This window comes from Nipponia nippon, unplaced genomic scaffold (assembly GCF_047370975.1).
Source record: "Nipponia nippon isolate SJK-2023a ecotype South Korea unplaced genomic scaffold, ASM4737097v1 scaffold_3, whole genome shotgun sequence".
Lineage (NCBI taxonomy): Eukaryota > Metazoa > Chordata > Aves > Pelecaniformes > Threskiornithidae > Nipponia > Nipponia nippon.
The window spans coordinates 103,960,495-103,980,421 of record NW_028262347.1 but is presented as its reverse complement, the minus strand read 5'-3'; the positions used below and the strand labels follow the sequence as shown (position 1 = coordinate 103,980,421).

The 19,927-nt window shown below is 48.0% G+C and overlaps 2 protein-coding genes across 28 annotated transcripts in view; both read right to left on the bottom strand.

Moving 5' to 3' along the window:
• The window catches only part of PDLIM1 (PDZ and LIM domain 1), a 45,168-nt gene extending 38,952 nt beyond the window's left edge, over window positions 1–6,216 (bottom strand). The window contains exon 1 of one of the 3 annotated variants that reach the window (XM_087766325.1): window positions 6,048–6,216. In XM_087766325.1, coding sequence (XP_087622451.1) covers window positions 6,048–6,143 — 96 coding nt within the window. In that variant the 5' untranslated portion in view covers window positions 6,144–6,216. The remainder of the gene's footprint in view (window positions 1–6,047) is intronic. The other 2 variants (XM_087766324.1, XM_087766323.1) reach the window with 2 other exon arrangements.
• Window positions 6,217–8,434: 2,218 nt separating this feature from the next.
• SORBS1 (sorbin and SH3 domain containing 1) overlaps window positions 8,435–19,927 on the bottom strand; it is an 81,099-nt gene continuing 69,606 nt past the window's right edge. For 16 of the 25 annotated variants that reach the window (XM_087763914.1, XM_087763919.1, XM_087763921.1 and 13 more), the window contains 3 exons: window positions 12,889–12,947; window positions 11,467–11,579; window positions 8,435–10,657 (listed from right to left, as the gene is read on the bottom strand). In XM_087763914.1, coding sequence (XP_087620040.1) covers window positions 10,590–10,657; window positions 11,467–11,579; window positions 12,889–12,947 — 240 coding nt within the window. In that variant the 3' untranslated portion in view covers window positions 8,435–10,589. Of the gene's footprint in view, window positions 10,658–11,466; window positions 11,580–12,888; window positions 13,080–13,705; window positions 13,766–19,657; window positions 19,775–19,927 lie in introns of all 25 variants that reach the window. The other 9 variants (XM_087763911.1, XM_087763909.1, XM_087763912.1 and 6 more) reach the window with 3 other exon arrangements.

The window sequence follows — 19,927 nt, the reverse complement described above, 5'->3', positions numbered from 1 at the left end:
GTCCAGTAATCAGCAACAATCTAAGATACTGTGTCACTGTCCAGAACAAGTTAAGGCCTCCTTTAATTTCCCTGTTTATACTGAAAAAAAAAAAAATATAAATCCATTTGCTGCAGTTATTTTGATGTTGCACCCTTCAAACCCAAAGCATTTTATAAGCCAAATACATCTCTTGATGGACAAAGTGATTTTTGAGGGTGAAAGGGAGCTTGCAACCACATATAACTTGACACCTGGGAACAAGCAGATCAGGGAACAAAAAGGACTGTCTTTCTCCCAAGAAGTCCAACATCTACCTTTGTCAATTTAAGTTCTGGGGCTTAAAGCTCTCACATAGGATTAGGCTGGTACATCCCCTCCCGACGTGAAGTTCTCTCTCTCGGTTCCTTGGAGAACTCATGAAGAACAAGGTGGGCTAGATGTAGCCCACCAAATGATGCTGGATGCAAAGAAGAGGGATGGAGAAAATGGTACTCTGAAGTTTGGTGACATCAAGCTACCGCACAACTCGTGGCAAATTGGTCTGAAAAGGTGAACTGCAGAAAATATAGCTCTGGCTCCTAGGAGAGGCAAGGGTACTGCTCCTGCACGTAACTCTGGCAGAAGGTGTTTGATTAGTATCCTGATTCTTTTAAATGTTTTTCTAAAGATAAAACTGTCCCCCAGACTCAGGAAACAGTGCTGGAAAAGATCAAGCTTGTCCTGTGCCCCAAAGTGCTCTGCCTTTACTGCGAGAAAATTCTGCTGCTTTCCACTTGCTACAATTAAGGACGATTTCTTCTCATCCGAATGCCAGCAATCAGGTAGATCAGCAAAGTCCTTTCCTGTCCTCAGCAGCTGTTTGTATCTTTGAAGCCCAGGCTTGTCCAGCCTCAGCAGCTGCCTGAAAAGCTGCCAGGGTTCAGGCTGACTTTGAAGTCTGTAGGGGCATTACTAGGGATGTGAACCTGTGCTCTCCATACCCCACACGCTCAGAGAGACGAGACAGGACTCCCGCCAGCAGCAAATGCACAAGGCATTGCGCTGCCCTCTAAACATCAACCCACCTACTTCTGGAGAGCCAGAAGCTCTTGGCAGGTGACCCTAATGACCGGTTTATGTGCAGCTCTGCATGGCATGGCAGGGCTGGCGCCGCTGCAGCCCCCACCCCACCCGGCAGCCAGGAGCAGCAGTGCAAGAGAAAACATCAGTGCAGGAAACGTAAAGCCACATTCACCTTCCTATAAACCCCAGCAGCTTTCCCCAGCTGGCTCCCTCTACCAAGCCAGCCTCAGAACAAGAGCCAAGTGTAACGCTGGTGTATTTGCAGTTACGGGCACAAAACCTGGGCCGGGCAGCAGAGGAACTCCAGTCATAGGTGTGCACAGCAGGGATCAGCCAAGGCTCCCCGGGCTGAGGAAGAAAGCAAGCCCAACCCTACATCCTATCACATCCACCATGGGCCATGTTTCCTTTGGCAGAGGGGGAGGCATTCCAGCCCTCCAGGCATGGAAGCCTCCCATCCAGCCTCGGCTCTCCCTGTGTCTCAGACCGTGGCCGCAGTTTTTTTTTCTTTCTTTCCATCCAGGGAAGATGCTGCAGCCCGGCTGCCCAGGCAGGCACTTGTACCACACAGCTGAGCCCCAGCACAGTCCAGAAGGAGGACGGTCTCCACGCGGCCACTGCCACGCTTGTCCCGCTGAGCGGCTCAGCCCCCACAAGAGATGCCCGTTAGCAAGGTGTCCTGTACCACTGGGGCTTTCTCTCACCAGTGGTTCGTGATACCTTTGCTCAGCTGCTTCCTAACAGGGTGACCGGCTGAAAGCAGGGGTAAGGACATCAGCCAGTACCAAAGTCAAACCCGATGTCTTCTCACACCACGGCATTCGGTCCCGTGCCTGATTTTGGACTATCAAGTCTGGTTTTATCACTAAATCAAGTTGTAAGTTACTAGAACTGTCTCAGAGGGCCATGCTTAAAAAAAACCAAAACACCCCAAACCCAAGAAATACCTGATTATCTTCCAATTCTGTACTTGCTATAAATCCTGAGCTTTTAAAATATCATGAATAGATAAAACAGACTAAACAGGGATGAATTCATGTTACTGTGGTTGAAATCAGCAACAGGCACAATGCTGAGATTTCATCTTTTTAATATATTTGCAGAACCAGACTGTCTTGAAACCCCTTTTTCATTGGGAAAATGCTCAGTTTCATAACAAAATGTAGCTCCAGAAGCGCACCAGCTTTGGCCTGTTTCACAGACTTTGCCAGATTCCCCTCCTTAATGGGGCTGGGGGCTCCTGACATGACAAAACGTAAAGCAAAACCCCCCTCTGCCTGTATTTTAGGTCAGATGTTCAAGATCAACACACCACTAGCACAAACCACAAAAATCACCTCAAGAACAAGGTTTATCCAACAGTTCCATGTATATATTCAACTGGAAACAGAAATCCCCAATGTTTATCAAAATTAAACGCAGCCAAACAGGAAATAGCTCATGTTACCTGAGGGATGGAGGGGGACGGGGTCTATCAGCTGCGCTACTTTCAGCCCGCTCCACTTCATCGGCATGTCTCCTCATGCAACACGTTGCTTGCTTCCTCCACCAGTCTCACAGGGATTTGACTAGGAACTACCCTGTGCACAGGGCAGCTCCACAGACACTGTTATCCTGCAGCACATCCATCCACAGCTCAGAAAGGATTTGGGAAAAGCCCTACCCCATTGACTCATTGCATGGTATCATCCAAAGGGTGACAAAGACAAGGGTCCCTCCTACTCCCACAAGGCAATCCAGCAGGCTTTGGTCTAGGGTTCATTACACTGATCAATAGAAGGTTTTTTTCTGAACAAAGACTGTAATAAAGTGTCCACCATAACCCTGCAGTTTTAAAAATAAACACAAACCAGAAACATCTGTGAAGCATCCCTCCAGAAGAGACTGGGGACTCCACAAGAAAGTCTCACACGCAGCATTTGTGAAATCCCCACGCTTGTCTCTCACCGGGAAGACTGGTCCAACACAACTGAGAAACCAGAAGCATTTGCACGAGAAGATACTCATCATCTATTTGAGCCCAAAGCAGTTTTGAACACATAGTTCAAGTGGAAAGGGGGGGTAGGGCAGTGACAAAAGATAAGAGCAGCTGTGGAAATACCATAATGTTTCATCTTCTGCTCTCCTAAGGCACAACTGGCCATTGGTGCCACGCAGCAGCTGCCAGTCAGAAGCCTGGCAGGCTGCTCTGCTGGCTCCCACATTCATGGCACTGGTGCTCCTCACCTGTCTTGGAGCCCGGACTGCAGCACCAAACTCCAATGACTCCGCCCTGGGGAACAAGCTGCCTTGGCAACTCACACGGTGCTGCCTCCCACCAGCACGACGGGGATAAACTCCCCCTGCGTCAGAGGGGAGCCTGAGAAACCAAAAGCCACTAGTAGTAAGGAGCTGAGGTATAATGGTGATGAGGGCCATAAATACCAAGACAAGCTCAAGAGCTCACCATGAGGACAACGCTGCCAGAAGCCAAATCTGAGCAGGCAACACAGGCTGAATTTAGGCACCTTGGTTCAATGAGAGCTGCAAGACACCCAGTTCAGGCCCATGACTGGATGGGTGTCTCTCTCCTGGCACCCCACCATGCCAGCACAGGCCTGGAGCTGCAGGGTGACCCCATCAGTGCATCAATGGGATGGGCAGCCCTGGATGAGGCAGAGCCAGGGTCCACTGGCCACACGGGAGGGGGCTTGTCCCCCACGTAGCACACACAAATTGCGGCGCTCCCAGCTGGCAGCGGCAGGACAGTGCTGCTCCCCATGCAATCAAGGATGCACGCCTGCCCCGGGGCGGGCAGCCCAGCCCTGCGCACCACCGCGAACAACGCTCCCCACGAGCACATCTGTGCCATGGACCTACAGCCTACCTGCTGCAGCACAAAGCAAACACGTAACAGTGCTGGGGAGGGACGGCCGCATTCTCCCCTGCTCCCAGGGCGATGCTCTCATCACAGGCTACAGCCTCCCCACCCTCTCATTCCCCTCAGGTAGCCCACCCATCTCACACCTCAGTGGGACCAAGGCCCTCATAACCCTTGGCAGATGCTGCTGACAGAGCTTGCCCCATCCTGTGAGAAGAGGGGGGGCTCCACGCCCAGAAATGCTCTCTGGTCAGAGCACAAGTGCCAAATGCAATAAGCAAGAAGAAAAATGAAGTTATAGCCCCATAAAGTCACCACACAAGGAGGATCAGACTCTTTAAAACAGGACCAGATCTTTTTTTACATGGTGAAGGAAGGATTTGCTGAGACCTTTTTTCCTGAGCCAAGGGGACGAGCCCAGGAGCCTTAGGAGCGGAACTACAGGAAAGATTAATGGCTTGAAATCTTGGAGGGGAAATTAAAAATGTCAGAGGGGCCACAAGAGAAAGCCGTGATAAGAGCTGCCAATTGTCAGCATTTACGTCACCGCCACCAGAGAGGTTATTTTATTACATTTTAGTCTACAGGGTCACAGTTTCTCATGAGGTGGTTATTTTTGCCGCTTTGCTGATCTATGTCCCTTGGTATGTACCCATAAGCACTGACAAAGGCGACGAGAAGAGGTAAGAGCAGCGAGGTAGGACTTCAGACATACTTCTGCCTGAGGGCCTTTCGCTGGAAGGAAACTGCACAATTACAATAACAATGAAGTAAATATCACTTCCCTTACGCTAAAGCTGCTTTCATGTCCAAAAAATGCTTTAGAAGAATGAGGCATTATTACTGTAATTGAAAGAGCTTACACAGAAAATTAATAACCTTCCCCCCCTCTGTGTGTTTGACAGCACTCGCCAGCTCTGCTGGTCCCAGAGCCAGCAGCCTCCCCCGTGGCACCCAGGGTCCTTCAGGCAGCAGGACCCCATGGCAGGAGACCACAGGGCGGGAGGTATTTAGAAAAAAATCACAAGTGTCACCATCCTGTTCTTCTTTAAGGGCAGCTCACAGAAGTTCAAGTTCTTGTACGTCCCGCTTCCCATGGCCCTTCCTCACCTGGGGCCCATGGGGACTTCAAAGCCACGCAAAGGTGGCGGCAGAGGCCAGAGCTGCCAGGGGCTCATCGGACGCCGCTGGTTTGCAGGATTGCTGGAAATTGGAGCAATTCCTTCTCGCCTAGAGGGAGGCCAGCGGCCAGCCCCAACAAGACGCTGAACAGCGCACCCCACGCAAAGCCACGAAGGGACAGGGATTTTGGGGTTTATTGCCCCCGCGCAGGAAGGGACGGGCACGCACCTGCCCTTGCTTTTTATGGGTCTGCAGTGAGCGGCTCGGGGCAGGGCCCAGCTCCCTGCCAGGAGCAGGCGGCAGCGGGGCGGGAGCACCTGCGCACAGCGACGCTTGGGCGCAGGTGGGTACGTGGACAGAAAAGTGAGGCAGCTGGAACTGAACCCTGACGCTTTACAGGCAAACGCTGGAGCAGAGGAGGGCAAATCAAGTTACACCGCTAAAACTGTTGGGATGTGAAACTTTAATTGTCATTTCTTTACTAATTTTTCTTTAAGCGGGGGTAAGACTTATAACAGCAACAGGCAGAGGCACTTAACATAGGTTAATATGGCTTCTGTAAACAAAGGCTTTTCTTTTAACTATACATGGCAAACAAAAGCAGGGGAGCATTCAACACCACTTTCCCATAGGATGGGCTGCAAAACCCAAGTTACGGGCTGGCGGGAGCAGAGAGGATTCCCTCTGCTTGCGGGAAGGGGTTTGCTACGGACAAACTGAGGAGGGAGGGTCGGTAAGAAGGGAAGACTCCGGTCAAAGCCAGGTTAAGGAGCTGCGTGGGCCATTACGGATTTCTCCATAAACATTGAAAAAAAAATAGAGAGGGGGGAGAAAAAGAAAAGATTCCCCCCCCGCCACCGCTGTGCCACCAACCCTGCCTTTGCACCACCAGCCACCCGCCAGCCCCAGCCTCCCCCGGACCCGGACCCGGTCCCGGACCCGCCGCCGAGCCGAGCCCATCCCGGGCGGCCCCGACCCACAGCACCGGCCGCCCCCCCGAGCCGCCGCCGCCGCGCCCTACCCGGGAGATGGTGAGGGGCTGCTCGAAGTCCCGGCCGCCCACCAGGCGGAAGCCCCAGGGCCCGGGGCCCGACAGCACGATGCGGTGTGTCCCCATGTGCGCGGCTGCACCTCGCGGGACGCCCGGCAGCCCCGCCGCCGGCACCGGCCCGGCCCGGCCCCGCCCCGCCCCGCCGGCCCCGCCCCGCGGCTGCCGGGCCCCGCCGGGGGCGGGCTGGCTGTCGCGCCTCGCGGGCAGAGCTGCCCGGGCACCGCCGCGCTTTGAGCTGGAGCCCTCCCGGGAGAGGTTCGCCGGGCCGAGCCGCTGCCGGAGGACGAGAATTTCGGTCTTCGGAAACCCCGACCGTCTCCTGCCCCGTCCCACCCCCCACCGGCGGAGCCGCGCCGCTGCCGCCGCCGGAGCTGACCGCGGTCGGAAGGCGGGACGGCTGCAGAGCAAGGCACCGGCGGGCAACCGCCTGCGAGACTGCCCCGGTGCGGCATCTCCCGGGCAAGTATGGCTCGTTCTGCTCCAGCCCCGTGGGGTGTTAACTCTGAAACCTAATGGAGGCGATGGAAATAAGTGGCGTTGTGTGCAGTTTCCCAGCTGGGAGCTGATGAGTGAGGGCGGAGCCTGGGAAATGTATTACCTTTCCCCTAATTTAGCTCTGATTTGTCACTTGTTTATGCAGTTTTGTTTACCTCTAGCCCCTTAGGGGTGGTACCACCAACAAAAGAAGGAATTCTTCTGTATGGGCTTATCAGCTGGGATTCAGCTACCGCCAGGGAGTGCGGAGCAGTCAGCAAGTGGGGGTGAGGTGCATCACCCAGGTGCTGGCCCTACAAGACGCAGCCATGAATGATCCCATCGCAAGGCACGCCTTTGCCTCTGTAATCCCCTTTCTTGGCTTCCTCCCTTTTCCTGCATTAACTTGTCATTTCACGGGTTATTTCCTTCCAAGGTACGCGCATCTGGACTATTAATCTCATCTCTACCAGAGAGCCGTAGTTCTTCCACCACATTGTTACACATCTCGTGGCAGCGAAGGAAGTGACACTGAGAGCTCCTTTCCCCCAGGTGTGGAGGATTGCCAGAGGCCTGTGACACACTGCTGGGTCCTCTTCCCCTCTCTGCACACCCAGCTTCTGCAGTCACAAAAGCATCTCTAGCTTGTTCCTTACCACGTATATTAGGATAGAGAGCGACATCAGTAAATATCGAGGTGGGATAGCTATAGGTCAGTCCCTCTTTCTCCCCTCCCTGGCCACAGCACCGTAAAGCAAGGGCTAGCGATGCTAGTGACTGCAGCAAAGCGGTGGTCAGGCTGCCCTTTTGCTTTGTTTATAAGATAACCTACGAAACAGAAAAATGGGCTTATGTCTATGTGATTTCTAAGGACATGTAAAATAGCGTGAGGCTTTTGCTGTCTTGTTAGTTTGGTCTGAGGATTGGCTTGTTTATAATTTGACTTCCTAAAATCATTGCAAATGCAGCCACGATGTCTATCTGTCTGCCTGGCCATCCGGTCGCATCACGGCAGAGTTTGAATCCGTTGCCCAATTTTGGCTCAGTCCGAGGTGGAGGTCTCAAGGAAGTTAAAACTCCTCGCAAAAGACCAGCCTTCGGGGTGGGCACAGCCCCCCGAAAGCAGCGTGCAGGAGCCAGATGTGTGGAGGTGCAGGGTGCGCTTTTGGGGTACTTGTGCGCTACTGAGCCCCAGTGAGCCCACCCAGGCAGCTCAGCTCTGGCCTTCCCTCACTCTGCTCCTGCGGGAACTGTTCCTACATGAGGCACATCCAAAAAGCCCCAGCTAGCTCTCCTGCTGCAGGGCTGGGAGACGTGATGTGTTCGTCACAGGCCTTGCACAAACGCCTTGAACTAGTGCTGCAGCCATACCTGCCTGGTCAAGAGTGCAACTACTGCAGAAGTCAGTGTCTTATGGCCTTTGACCCAAGTCAGGGTTAAAAATGCAGATGTAAACCCAACATCAACTGACATCCCTTCCCATAGAGGGTGGCATTTGGGGTGTCTTGTCCTACTTAACCTGTGTGGTCTTCTTATCTGAGAGAGACTCACAAAGACCCTCTGTAAACCAGGGGGCTTGGGTGTGTTCCTGCACTCCCATGTCTGCCTGCATGCCACAGTGGCTGCACCCTGACCCCGCATTACAGTGAGATCTGGATGGAAACCAGCTTTTTCTCTGCTTCTATATCTTGGTTTCTTCAAGAAAAAGTCACAGCCTTCCTGTGGCTCAGGTGGGAGAACCGGTGAGGTCAGGCCAAGTCACGAGCAGGATCCTCAGGTGCAGGATGCTTGGGAAGCCCATGGCAGACACCTACCGCTCAGTGTGGACACAGCCAAAGACAGCCACAGAGGGGCACCAGTACAAAAGTGCATTGCTACAGGAAGAGTGGGAATAGACTTTATTTAATAATTTGTACAAGGAACACAATAGTAATTCAATAATTCCATTTATTAATTGTCAAATAGTAATCCACTGCAATAAGAAACAAAAAAATCAACACAAAAATAAGTTGCGGTTTGTGTGTGTGTGTGTGTGTGTGTGTGTGTGTGTGTGTGTGTGTGACTTAAAATGGCAAGAGCAAGAACAAAAAATAAACCTTTAAATGAGTATGTTATATACAGTCAGTATCATCATGTTACTTTGCTGGATAGATTAATTTGGTGTTATCCAATCTTAGCAACAGGCCTAAATATTGCTGCAAATAACTGGAGGGCAAACCCAAAGCAGAAAAACAAACCCATAAATAAGATGCAGGATTAAAGGTATCTCCTGCAGAAAAGAAACAGTGGTACTTTGTGTCATATCTGAAACCCTTTCATAATAGATATTTTGTGCTGAAACTCTTTACGTGAACATACATGGAATTCCGTAATTTAAATAAAAGTGGAAAAAAATCCCAACCTTTCACAACTGCCTTTTTTTTCCTCCCTTCACTCAATGTGTTTAAATTATTTTTCTATACAAGGTAAGTACATTGTCTGTACAAAGTTAAATATACATATTTACAGTCAAACTTCTGAGACAGTGAGTCTTCTCTTCCACTGACCTAGGCGGAAGACAAGCCTACTTGATTTCAAACCCAGGAGCATGGCTAGTTTATCAAAACATTGCAAGTCGTGCTAACAGTTAGTAGTAGTTACTCTTAATAAATCTGTATAAAAGCATCAGCATAAAAATAGGCATTTTATATTATTAAATACGGCTTATGACAAAATAGCAATCTAACCCTTTGCTATTTGTATGGTAACTGTAGGAAGCAGAGTCTGATAGAACCGGTTTTGTTTATGCTTTTTCTTAATAACAAAATGTCTATCAAAAGAGTATTCATAGTGGATTTACAGGCAAGCATACAGCCAAGCCATGTTTTTTTTTCCTCAAGGAAATACAAATCTATGTAACTGGTAATAACTGCTGGGAACAGCTTTCCAAACTGATCAGACCTTTTTGTATGACTAAGAGGCAGCCAAAATGCATGTATTTATTTGAGACCTACCATCGATACTGTAACCAAAAAGGAAAAAAAAAAAAAAAAAAAAGGCACCCTCAGTGATATGTTGCTCAGATTTATCAGAGCCTCTAAGATTTAATGCCGGAAAAGAAGCAAAGTCTTCATCCCAAAGGGTATGCTTTGAGAAGCATGTGATCCTTTAGGGCCAGCAACAGGGCAGGAGGAGCAGAGAAAGTGAACGGCCGTAGGACTCATAAACAGGATTTGCTCTCACGGATGTTCTGTTTATTGGTTCTGTTCTTTGTGCAGATAAATGTCAAAGCCGGGCTGATTTCCCTTTAAAAAACAGGACTCAGTTCGTTTTGATGCACACAATACACTCACACACACACACACCCTGCACAAAAGAAAAAAACCCTGCAGAGATAGGTAATACGTTATTAAAGGGTTTGGGATTTTTGCGCACTTGCATTATGCTTTGGCTGACCTCTCTGGATTAAACCACCAGTCCCAAACTCCTTTTCCACACAGAGCTCTGCAGTTTAACCATATCAGCTGTCCTCTGCCTCTGCTGGGCCTTAAGGTGCATGACATGAAGGAAGGGTTTTCTATGGAAGTTGAAGGCAGAGCAAAGTGAGTCTTCAGCGAGGCAGAAACCGGGCAGAGAGCTGGGCCTCCCTGAACCTTGCCAGTGAAAGGGAGCAGCTGCAAGGCTGCATACTGCCCCAAAGCACTACCCTACCTCAACACACAAACAAAACCTATACCGTGTGCTTCCCTGAAGCCTTCTCAGAGGTAAGTACTCCATACAAATTAAGATTATCACCAGAACTCTTGCTGGGGAGGGGAGAGGAATACACAAAGGCAGCACTGTAAACTAGAAACTGTCTCTTCTTCAGCAAACAAATCACACCCTGAATCCGTGGAAGCAGGGCTACACATTCAAATCAATACTGTACCACATAACCACATCCTCCTAACACGTCTCATCTCTTGTCTATTACATTCATAAACTGTCTGTTTCTTCACTGTTTAAAAACACCATCTGGAAAACAACCCCCATCACTGTCACGGTGGGATCACTGTTATTTTACAGGTACAGAAGCTTCACGTAGTTGCCTGGGAAGGTGCCGAATTGCCTTGTTCTCCTGGACGTACCTGTCGCAAAATCAAACACAAGGAAGCCAGAGTAAGATGGAGCCATGCAAGGAAAGCTTAGGGGTTTAAAAAGGTGGCAATCTGCAGGCATTGCTTTCTAAAACTAAATAGAGGTCCCGGTCAAAGAGCCTCTTGGTATAGACAAGATCACAACTAGTTCTGCTACTAATCATCTTTGGTCTTCCCTTTTAACACTTAAAAAGGTGCTGGTGAAAGCTCCTAGGCCTATAGGCTAAGAGCCAAGCTCCTATCAGTGTAAATGAGCTAATCTCCCTTCAGAAGAGATAACAAGCCTAGATTTGCAGTGTTGAGATGGAGAACACTGTCCAGACTTGCATTCTTTGAAGGTAAAGGGCTCGATTTTGCTAAACATACATCTACAGATGAGGCTGGATTTTCAGGGACTGCAACTCCCATCCATGTGTTCCCTTCGTCTCTTTCTTGCCACTTTCTGTAACTTGCCATGGCTCCCTCAGCTTTGGAAAAGCTACAGAAATCCAGCTTTCTTTGGTTCCCTCTGTTGCTCTGCCATCTGTGTGAGCAAGAAGGATCAGGAGGAAGAGGGGAACAGGGAAATTAAGAGAGAAAAAAGGAAAAACTAGAGACCTAGCAAGGAGAACAAAGCTCCACCACCCTGCACCCTAATTTTAGCATTCTTGGTAGGAAAAGATGAGAAATTATGACAAAAGTTGAGCTGATTTTTTTTTTCCACCATTTTGACCCCGCAAATGAAAGCAACTTGAGATGCTCTGCAAAATTGCTCATCTGCGTCTCAAAAAGCTCTGCTGACATGCAAGTGTCACACTCACCCACAAACCAGCCGTCGTCACATTTCTCCATGACATCGACAATGTCACCATCCCTCAGTTCCAGCTCATCATCGTTCTGAGGAGTGTAGCTGTAGAGGGCTTGGTAGCTAACTCTAAAACCAGAAAGATACTGCACGTTAGCCATTGGATTTCCCTGACATCCCTTCAGAAGGATACGTCTCCCTTCCCTTTTCTAATTCCTATTATATGGTCTTCAATGCAGTCTGGATCTGTGTTTTCCATTTGAGAGGTGGAAGCCAACTGCATTAAACTGGCTGTTGTCACAAGGCCATGGCAGTAAAAAGTGGCAGGCCTGCACTGTGTGGGATATGTGGAGAGCTTCCGTTTCCTTTTTGCCGTATAGATGTCTCCATAGACTGTAACATCCAGAGTCTTCCTAATGTATAGCACCTAGAGACCATGAGTGTAGACACCCTACTGAATGCAAGCCAAAACCTGGATATACTCATTCCTGGGCTAAATGAGACATCTGTTCCCTTGCCCAGGCACACAGGCAGGGCCATGAATGACGAAATGGCACAGTGAAGGACTTCAGAAAAAGATACTGCCTACTCTACTGCACTAAGGTTGCTGGATAAATCATGGCTGAGGAGGTATAGTGCAAACAGAATCTAAGGTTGACTGCTGCCCTGAGATACCACTTGCACCAGAGCCACCCTGTATTTATCAGAAAGGAACCTTATGGAGTGGAAACAACCTTTGGGCAAATTTGGGGAGGCTTGGATCCGCTGCCTGTGGGGACTGACAACAGAGCTGCTGTGAGACTTTCCGTTCTGCATAAAGGGGCAGGGGAAAGCAAAGGCTCCTTTCAGGAGCCAACTGCTAAGGAGCTTCAGTCCCCAGCACACAGTGCAGGCTACCATCAGGGAAAGGTCCCACCAAGCTTAATGGCAGCTCAAGATTTAAACCTACCACGCAGTTTTGAAAATCTCAGCCTTGGTCTGTCAGATCATTCGGCCATCAATTCATCTGCAGAACTGGCCAGCCACGCACCAAGTGGCATTGGTGCTGGGACTGCTTGCTGTACTCTGAGAAGCTAAGAACAGGGGTGAACACATTGACCCATGCCATATGAGCTGGGTGTAGCCAGTGGATATTAATTTGTCTTCAGCTTCAGGATACAAAGACATTGAGATCGTCTCCATAACCAGTATGAATCAAGTGCCCAAAGGAGACCCAGTCCTGGATCATGAGGTCATTGTTTCAGGTGCTATACAGACACAAAGGTCCCAGTTTTAAACTACTCATTATGATGATACATGGCTATTTTTGTTCTTTAAAGAAAAGCTGACACTTTCCCATAATTCTAATTTAACTCCTGAAACGCTGAAGCTTTCACACCATCTTCACCACCAGTCAGAGACAAGGCCCCTGGAAGAGATGGGAGCCAAAAGGACTTACATGTCTCGTGGTGTTTGACTTCTGTCAGGGCTGGCTCCTTGCTGCTGTGCTTGAGGTTGCTGAGAAATGATGAGAGATGGTTTATGGTCATTAGAGGTCACCTTGTGGCGAGAGTCAAGAGGCTGAGAAACAGTACTGCAGTAATGAACAGACTTTTCTGCAATGTTTATGATCTCATTGCAAACAGCTTCCTGCGTGGTAGGCAGCATTGACATCCAAGAACACCCAAAGGACAGTCAACAGGGGGGAGGGAGGGGAAAATATAGACAAGAAGAGATGGGACATCCCAGATGCAGCACGTAAGTCCAGTAAAAAAAAAAAAAAAAAAAAAGATTTGTAGATCCAGGTAAATATCCAGGTAGTGGAGTGCAGAAGGGATCCAGGTGTAAGCATGGAAAAACAGGCAAGATACAGAAGAATTTGGCATTTAGTTTGAAGATTTGTAACAAATACATATACATATATTTTTAAAAGCAGCAGCATAAGAGGTTGCAATTAGTTATGCAGTGGCACCATTACAAATGCTACAAAGTCAGTTCAAGAATGCAAGGCGGGCCGCTCCATTCATGCATTTTGCTTCATTAAACTTATACTGAGGGACTGGCAGCACAATTAGCTCAACTCCTCATTGGCCATGACAGTTTTTCCAATTGCTAAATTTCCCTTTTCTGTTGCAAACAAAACAATATATGCAAGTAGATAAATATGTACCTACTTCGCCGCTAAAAATAGTGCTGGCATTTTATCTCTACTGAGGTGTTACTGTCTGGGTGAAGAGAGTCTAGGACTACACATCTGATTTAAACAGTGGCCTTACCACATAGCTCTTTTCAGACTCTGTGAGATCTGGTCCAGCTCTCAATGAATGGTGGGAAGGCTGTGTGATCACCAAGCAAATGATAAGGAAGACATTTTAGCAGATGTTATATCGGTCAGAATTAAAAAAAATTAAATGGAGTGCAGACAACAAAAGAAAATTAACAACTCTTCCCCTCCCCACCCCAACACGATGCTTCTTGGACAACAAGGTCTTTCATTTACACGAGAGACATTAAGGCTACAGTAACGCAACTGCACCGCAGCACACAGAATGCTGCCAAGAGAAAGGTGACAGCAAAACAGCAGCTCAGAGCAGGGAATCAGAGTGGAAGGTTATGGACACCGCTACAACCAGAAATGGTACATAGTGTCATACTGCATTCCTGTAGGGGAGAAAAAAAAAAAACAAGGACAGAAGCACATACTTGAGACCATCAAACTTGAAAGGCCAAAAGCATGCTGAGAGGAATCTGCTGCTGTTTTTAGCAAAGTCCTCAATGACTTTGACACAGAAGAGAACCGTAACTTGCTTGCTTCTTAAAAAAGACCAGCTCAGGTCCTCAGAAGGCACAATGCCATGTAGCCCCATCAAAATCACTCTAGCTTGCACCACGCGAGGATCTCGGCTGCTCTGTTAATTCCCACAACGAGGCAGAGCTTCAGGTCAGAGGAGGCCCTGACTGGAAAACCCAGCTCCAAACACCACCACCTGTGAAGCTTCTGGACTCTGCCCTGCCTCTCTCCCCAGCCACAACTCTTCACAGGGACTCGCGTGTCCCGGGGCACAGCAAGGAAAATCACGGTGTTTGGGGTTGGAGGTTTTACAGGGAAAGGGAAGGTCACTGAGAAAGTTGCTCACGTATCCGGAGCCTGGTTTTGCACACTTTTTGCATATTCAAACTCCTGCTGAAAGCAAGGGGCATGCTGTGAGCAAATGGGATGTCTGAACTAGCATAGGGTTATTTGTACTACCTGCAGGACTACTTGGCAAAGTGGATTGGATAAGATATGGAGCATTGCCACCTTCTGTGATCATTCAACACAATTTTTAACCCAAATTCCAAAGGCCTCAATTTTTATGCTTTCCCTCCTCCTCTTTATTCATTTCAACAATGCCCTTCAGTAAAAGGCTTGCTTTCTCACAGCATCTCGAGACAGAGCAGAAGCAGAGGATAAAGAGGTTTGTGACACCTTCAGCCCAAGCACGCTCAAAGAGTTTGGAGCAGTGCAGGGTGATGAGCTCATCCCTGTGTAATTCCTGTTCTCAAAGCTCCTCTGAACTATCTGTTGGACCTCTGGAGCTGTGGCCATCATTGTATCAAAGCAAATCATCTCTTCTCTCGAGGACTGTGACCCACTCTAGGCCAACCCAACCCCACAGCAACTCCTTTGTAGTCAGCTGTACTGTCTGGGGCTGGAATCTGGGATTGCTGCCGTAAGAAACAGTGCTCTGTTACCATATATATTTCCATAGAGAGAAAATTAAATGTAAGTTGGATGGGCTAATTGCAGTGGAATTCACATTCACAGCATTTACTGTGGAGCCTGAAATTGTCACAGGCTTTCTAGAAATCATTCCTGCCTATCATCAGCCCTAAAAGGCAAATTAGACATTTAATATTGTATAGGCCAACTGGATATAGTGCATGAAATCTGATGAGATCAGAGCTAACTCAGGTGGTCAACTAGCTGGGAAAACCAATTTCCAGGCTGAGGTGAGAGGCAGCTGCAAGAATGATTTTTTTTTTTTTTTTAATTCACGAAAGTGTTTCTCTGCTCCACACTAATAAATTGAGTGCTGGAATTGCTCCATGAGCTCCTAAGACCACATGGTCCATTTCTCATTGATTACTTATGACCTCCCTGCCCAGGTTTTCTTCCAAAAAGCATTAATAACTATGAATTAAATTAGTCATTTGAAAGCTAAAAAATTGGCACTACCTCTGAATGCTCCGTGGTGCAGGCTTGTATGTGTAATACCAGGAGGTGCAGTCTACCAGCATCAGAAACTTGGCCACGTTCCCTTTCCTGGCAGGATCCTCACGGGGACTTCCATGAGGCAGCTGGGCAGGGGCAGAGGCCAAGCAGTCCCCTGCCCTCCTAGCAGCCCCCAGCTCCTGACAAGACGCACTACTAAGTGGATCCTCTCTGGCCTCTGCTCCAGAGATCCAGGCAGCTCCTACCAAAGCAGTGGGGGTCTCTGCACTAACTCCCAGGGCTACAGCAGAGTCCTACAGTGAGGTGATGAAACACCCCAAAGTCAGCAGCTATGTAGCGTTAGCCAAACAGGATGAAAACCTGACCAGGTCAGATCCTATAATTTTAGGCTGTAAATGTACCACCCCACTGCTTCAGACAAGTGACCGTGATAGCATGGCCTAGATAGCTTTTTTTTTAAAAAAAAAAGAAACACAAAAAACAACAACAACAAAAAACCCCTTACATTATTCTTGCAGGGAGAGAAGAGAATAAAGAAAAAAAAAAAAGGTGTTATAGGTCCAAATGCTCTTCAAACACGGGTTCAGGAAGCCTATGTACTACCTACAGCAGTGGCTCCAGGTGCCAGAGGTGGCTGAGGAATCAGCGAGTGTGGGGCACAGCTCCAAAGTGTAAAACACAGAGGTTCCCCCAAAACACTGAGCCAGCCCTTCTGCTGCTGGAGATTAAAAGTGACCAAGTATTCACAATCCATGAGGACAACTCAAATCCTACCCCCTCAGTCACACTACGTCCTTTGTAGTGAATAAAGTTAAGTTAATAAACTTAGTAGTGAATAAAGTTAAGTGAATAAACTTAAGCAGGTGCTTAAGTGTCTATGTCTCCATGTCTACAGACTATAAAAATATGCAGTACTGTCAGTCTGAAGCACAGCTGGCCACTGTTTCCACCTCATACGGAGTTTGAGGATGGATCTAAAGAGCACCAGAGGTTTGCAAGAATATCAGAAAAAGGTTCTATGTTAAGAGCCTAGAAAAGCCCTGAGAAAGATGCTGGGGCTACTCAATAGGGCTCTCCCTGCTCCTAGCAATGTCAAGTGTCATCAGCATGTCATTGCAGCTCTTGTTTGTGCGTCTTCTTCCATACCTTTCTGGTGGGAGTTAAAGGACTACATAAGCAAAGAGAAAGCTAAGCAGAACAGACTAACAGACAGACAAGACAGCCAAGACAGACAAATTGGTATCCCCTCAGAGAAGGGCACACATCAGCAGTGATGCTCCCACACGTTAATGGAGAACCATGAGCAGGGAGGACTCCCCAACCCAGCCAAAAGGAAAACCTCTGCACACACCAAGCCCCAGCTCTGGTGAAAGCGAGGGGAAAGCTGGCCAAAGAGCTCTCACAAAGGACCCTGAAAAGGCTGCAGTGCGGAGCAGCCTGACCTAAAGGCTGTCAAAGTCAATGGAGAGACTCCCTGGCCCCTAGAACAGAAGCTGAAGGCTGTGTCTACAGCAGAAAAATGCATCTCCCACGGGGAGCAGGTACCAACACCTGCTGCAGGCTGTGCAGCCCTGGCTTGGACAATAAATGTGCTGGGCAGAAACACCACTGCGCTGGACCTGCGGAGCAGCAGAAAGCCACTGGGGGGGGATAAAAGCTTACCTTGGAGATGGTGCTAGGTAATGACCATGCTAAGTAAGCATAGCTGGTCTGTGCTGGGGAACATGGGGTCTGAGCATCCTCCTCATACGCTCTCCTCTCTACCAGCACAAAGCAGGTGAAATTACTCACCACTCTGCCTGAGTGGTTTTGTACAAGCGGAAAGGAGCAGACAGCCCCCCACTGACATCCCTCACACTGCTGGGCGATGCAGGGACCTTCGCCCAGCCACTCCTGCCTTCCCCACCCCACGGCTGGCTGCAGTCGGGCCCCAGGGCCAAAGCTGCTGCACTTCTCACGCACTCGCTAGCACCACTGCCGACTGTCACACTAAGAGGACCTCAGAGTAAAACAGGAATTAAACAAGAAAATTTCTGAGGGTCCCCTGAAATAAATTAGATAGGTTACATTACTGCTTAATATCATGTTTTACTGGAATACTGAAACAAATTATCTCTAAGTTATACTTGAAATATCTTTCACATGCTGTGGGGTTGTTCTTTTTTCTTTTTAGTTTAGACTGTGAAACTAAACAAAAGGGAACAACTTCAGAATAGCTAAAAGAGCCATTGCACTTTATATTATTACTCAACAGAACAGGCAAGAACGCAGTCCTTACACCAGTCCTGTACCAAAGGGGTCTTAAACCTGCAAAAAGCCCTGGTTCAGAATTTCATAACTGGGGAGGTTCTCTATAATGAGAAAGAAAACTAAAATTCAAAATGGTAAAATACCTCAGACACCAGGGATGGACAGTAATGGAAACAAAACCCAAATGTAATGTCTCATTTCCATGTCTACTAAGTGCTTTTCTCATTTGATTAAAATCAATGAAAAGGTGACAGATTTTTTGAAAAGGCCTCCAGGGTATTACCTGCAGTTCTGCTGAAGCCATCAGCCTCTGTATGGGTCACACAGATAATGAGAAGCCATTTGCACATATAAATACCGCTCCTGCTCCCTAAACAACTGTAGACTCAGAGCTGGAAAGGAGGCCAAGACTACCGATAATGTCACATACAGCTTTAACTTGACACTGACAATGCTCTGATTGTCAAGGCATATAAAATACAAATTTTGGCTTGACTTCGACTCCAAAGAAAGGCCACAGGGTCCTATTACAACCAGGTGCAACACCCAAAATAGAACTGCGTGCTAGTCGGCACTCGGGAGAAACATCTTTCCCTAAATGTGGCTCTGTGCTCCTGCTCTTTTGAATCGCATACATCCAGTGCAAGCACCAGCAGGACCAAGCAGATCAGAGGTCAGGAGAAAGGCCAACACAGAAAACTTTTGTGGATTTTTAACATGAAGCAGAATATGTATCCTATTGGACTCAGATATTGAAACTGAAAGGGAAGCAGGAGGTGGTTGTTCATTAAAAAGTTGTGCAAGCTCACGATCGGAGGGAAATGAGGTGAGTAAAGATAAGAGGAAAATTTCAGGGTTAAAGCTGTATCTCACTCTCATAAACTGATCAAGAAAATAAGTAACATTGGCAACTACTTCCCACACTCATCCTGCATGAGCAGCCTGCCTGGTCCACTGATCAAGCCAAAGATTGCTTCCCCAGTACCGATCACTACAAGCTCAGTCCAGTTTTTGCTAATTGTGAGCTTTCTGTTTCAAATATTGCCATCTTGTGGAAGCTGCCTGAAAGGACTGACAAGACACCAGGAACTGCGAGCACTGCTCGTTCCCAGACCCTGGACATCCCAGTCACATAGCGCTGAGGCTGAGTTGGTTATGCTGCACAGACCCTACCACATTCCTCTTTGAAGACGTTTGTAGCTCTCAGCGATAGAGCTGAGAACCTCTGAATCCTACCTGAGAAGGCTGGAACAGGTGCCTGACATTGTGGATATCAAGTTGTGTATGCCTTACCCCTCCAGCTCTGAGACACTCAAACCCTCAATCCTGATCTCAGGTGGTTAAACAAAACCTGAACCAAAGTACCTCACACTACATCATTCCCGCTAACAAGACCACCAATACTGCCTTATAATGCAATCAAGCTGTAAGAACTCAACGTCAGAACTAAGTAAGCCCTGGGTTAATCCTTTGGAGGAACAGAAAATCAGACCCTCAGCTGGTACAAACTGGCAGAAACCCAGACTTGAGCTATGTGGATTTGCACCAGCTGAAGATTTTGCCCATACCTGCCCTTCTGCACAGCCTGGAAGTAATTTTTAAATGATTTTTTTTTTTTTTTTAATAAAAATTCTGAATTAAATGACAGGAGAAATATCTCACCTGTGGAATCAATGAATGGCTAAACAAGCATATGATAAAACAATGGCATGGCATGGAATCAACTGTAAGTAATGGAACAGTAATCGGGAAAGATGATTACCTGTGGCTTATTGACTCTGCGTGTAAGTCTGGGAGGTGGCTGTGTTGTGACAGTAGAGGAAGAGAGGGCAGAGGAAGAGAGAGGAGCAGATGAAGAGAATGCTTTTGAGTCTGCAGTCTTTTGAAGAAAAGAAAAGTTGGTCAGCTTGGCACACACTCTCTTATCACAATCACTGCTAGTGATAAGAGCATCTACTATCCAGTAAATTTGATGCACACACAGCAAACATAACTCCATGCAAGGGCAAGTGCAGTTTCCAGTTGGTTTGTC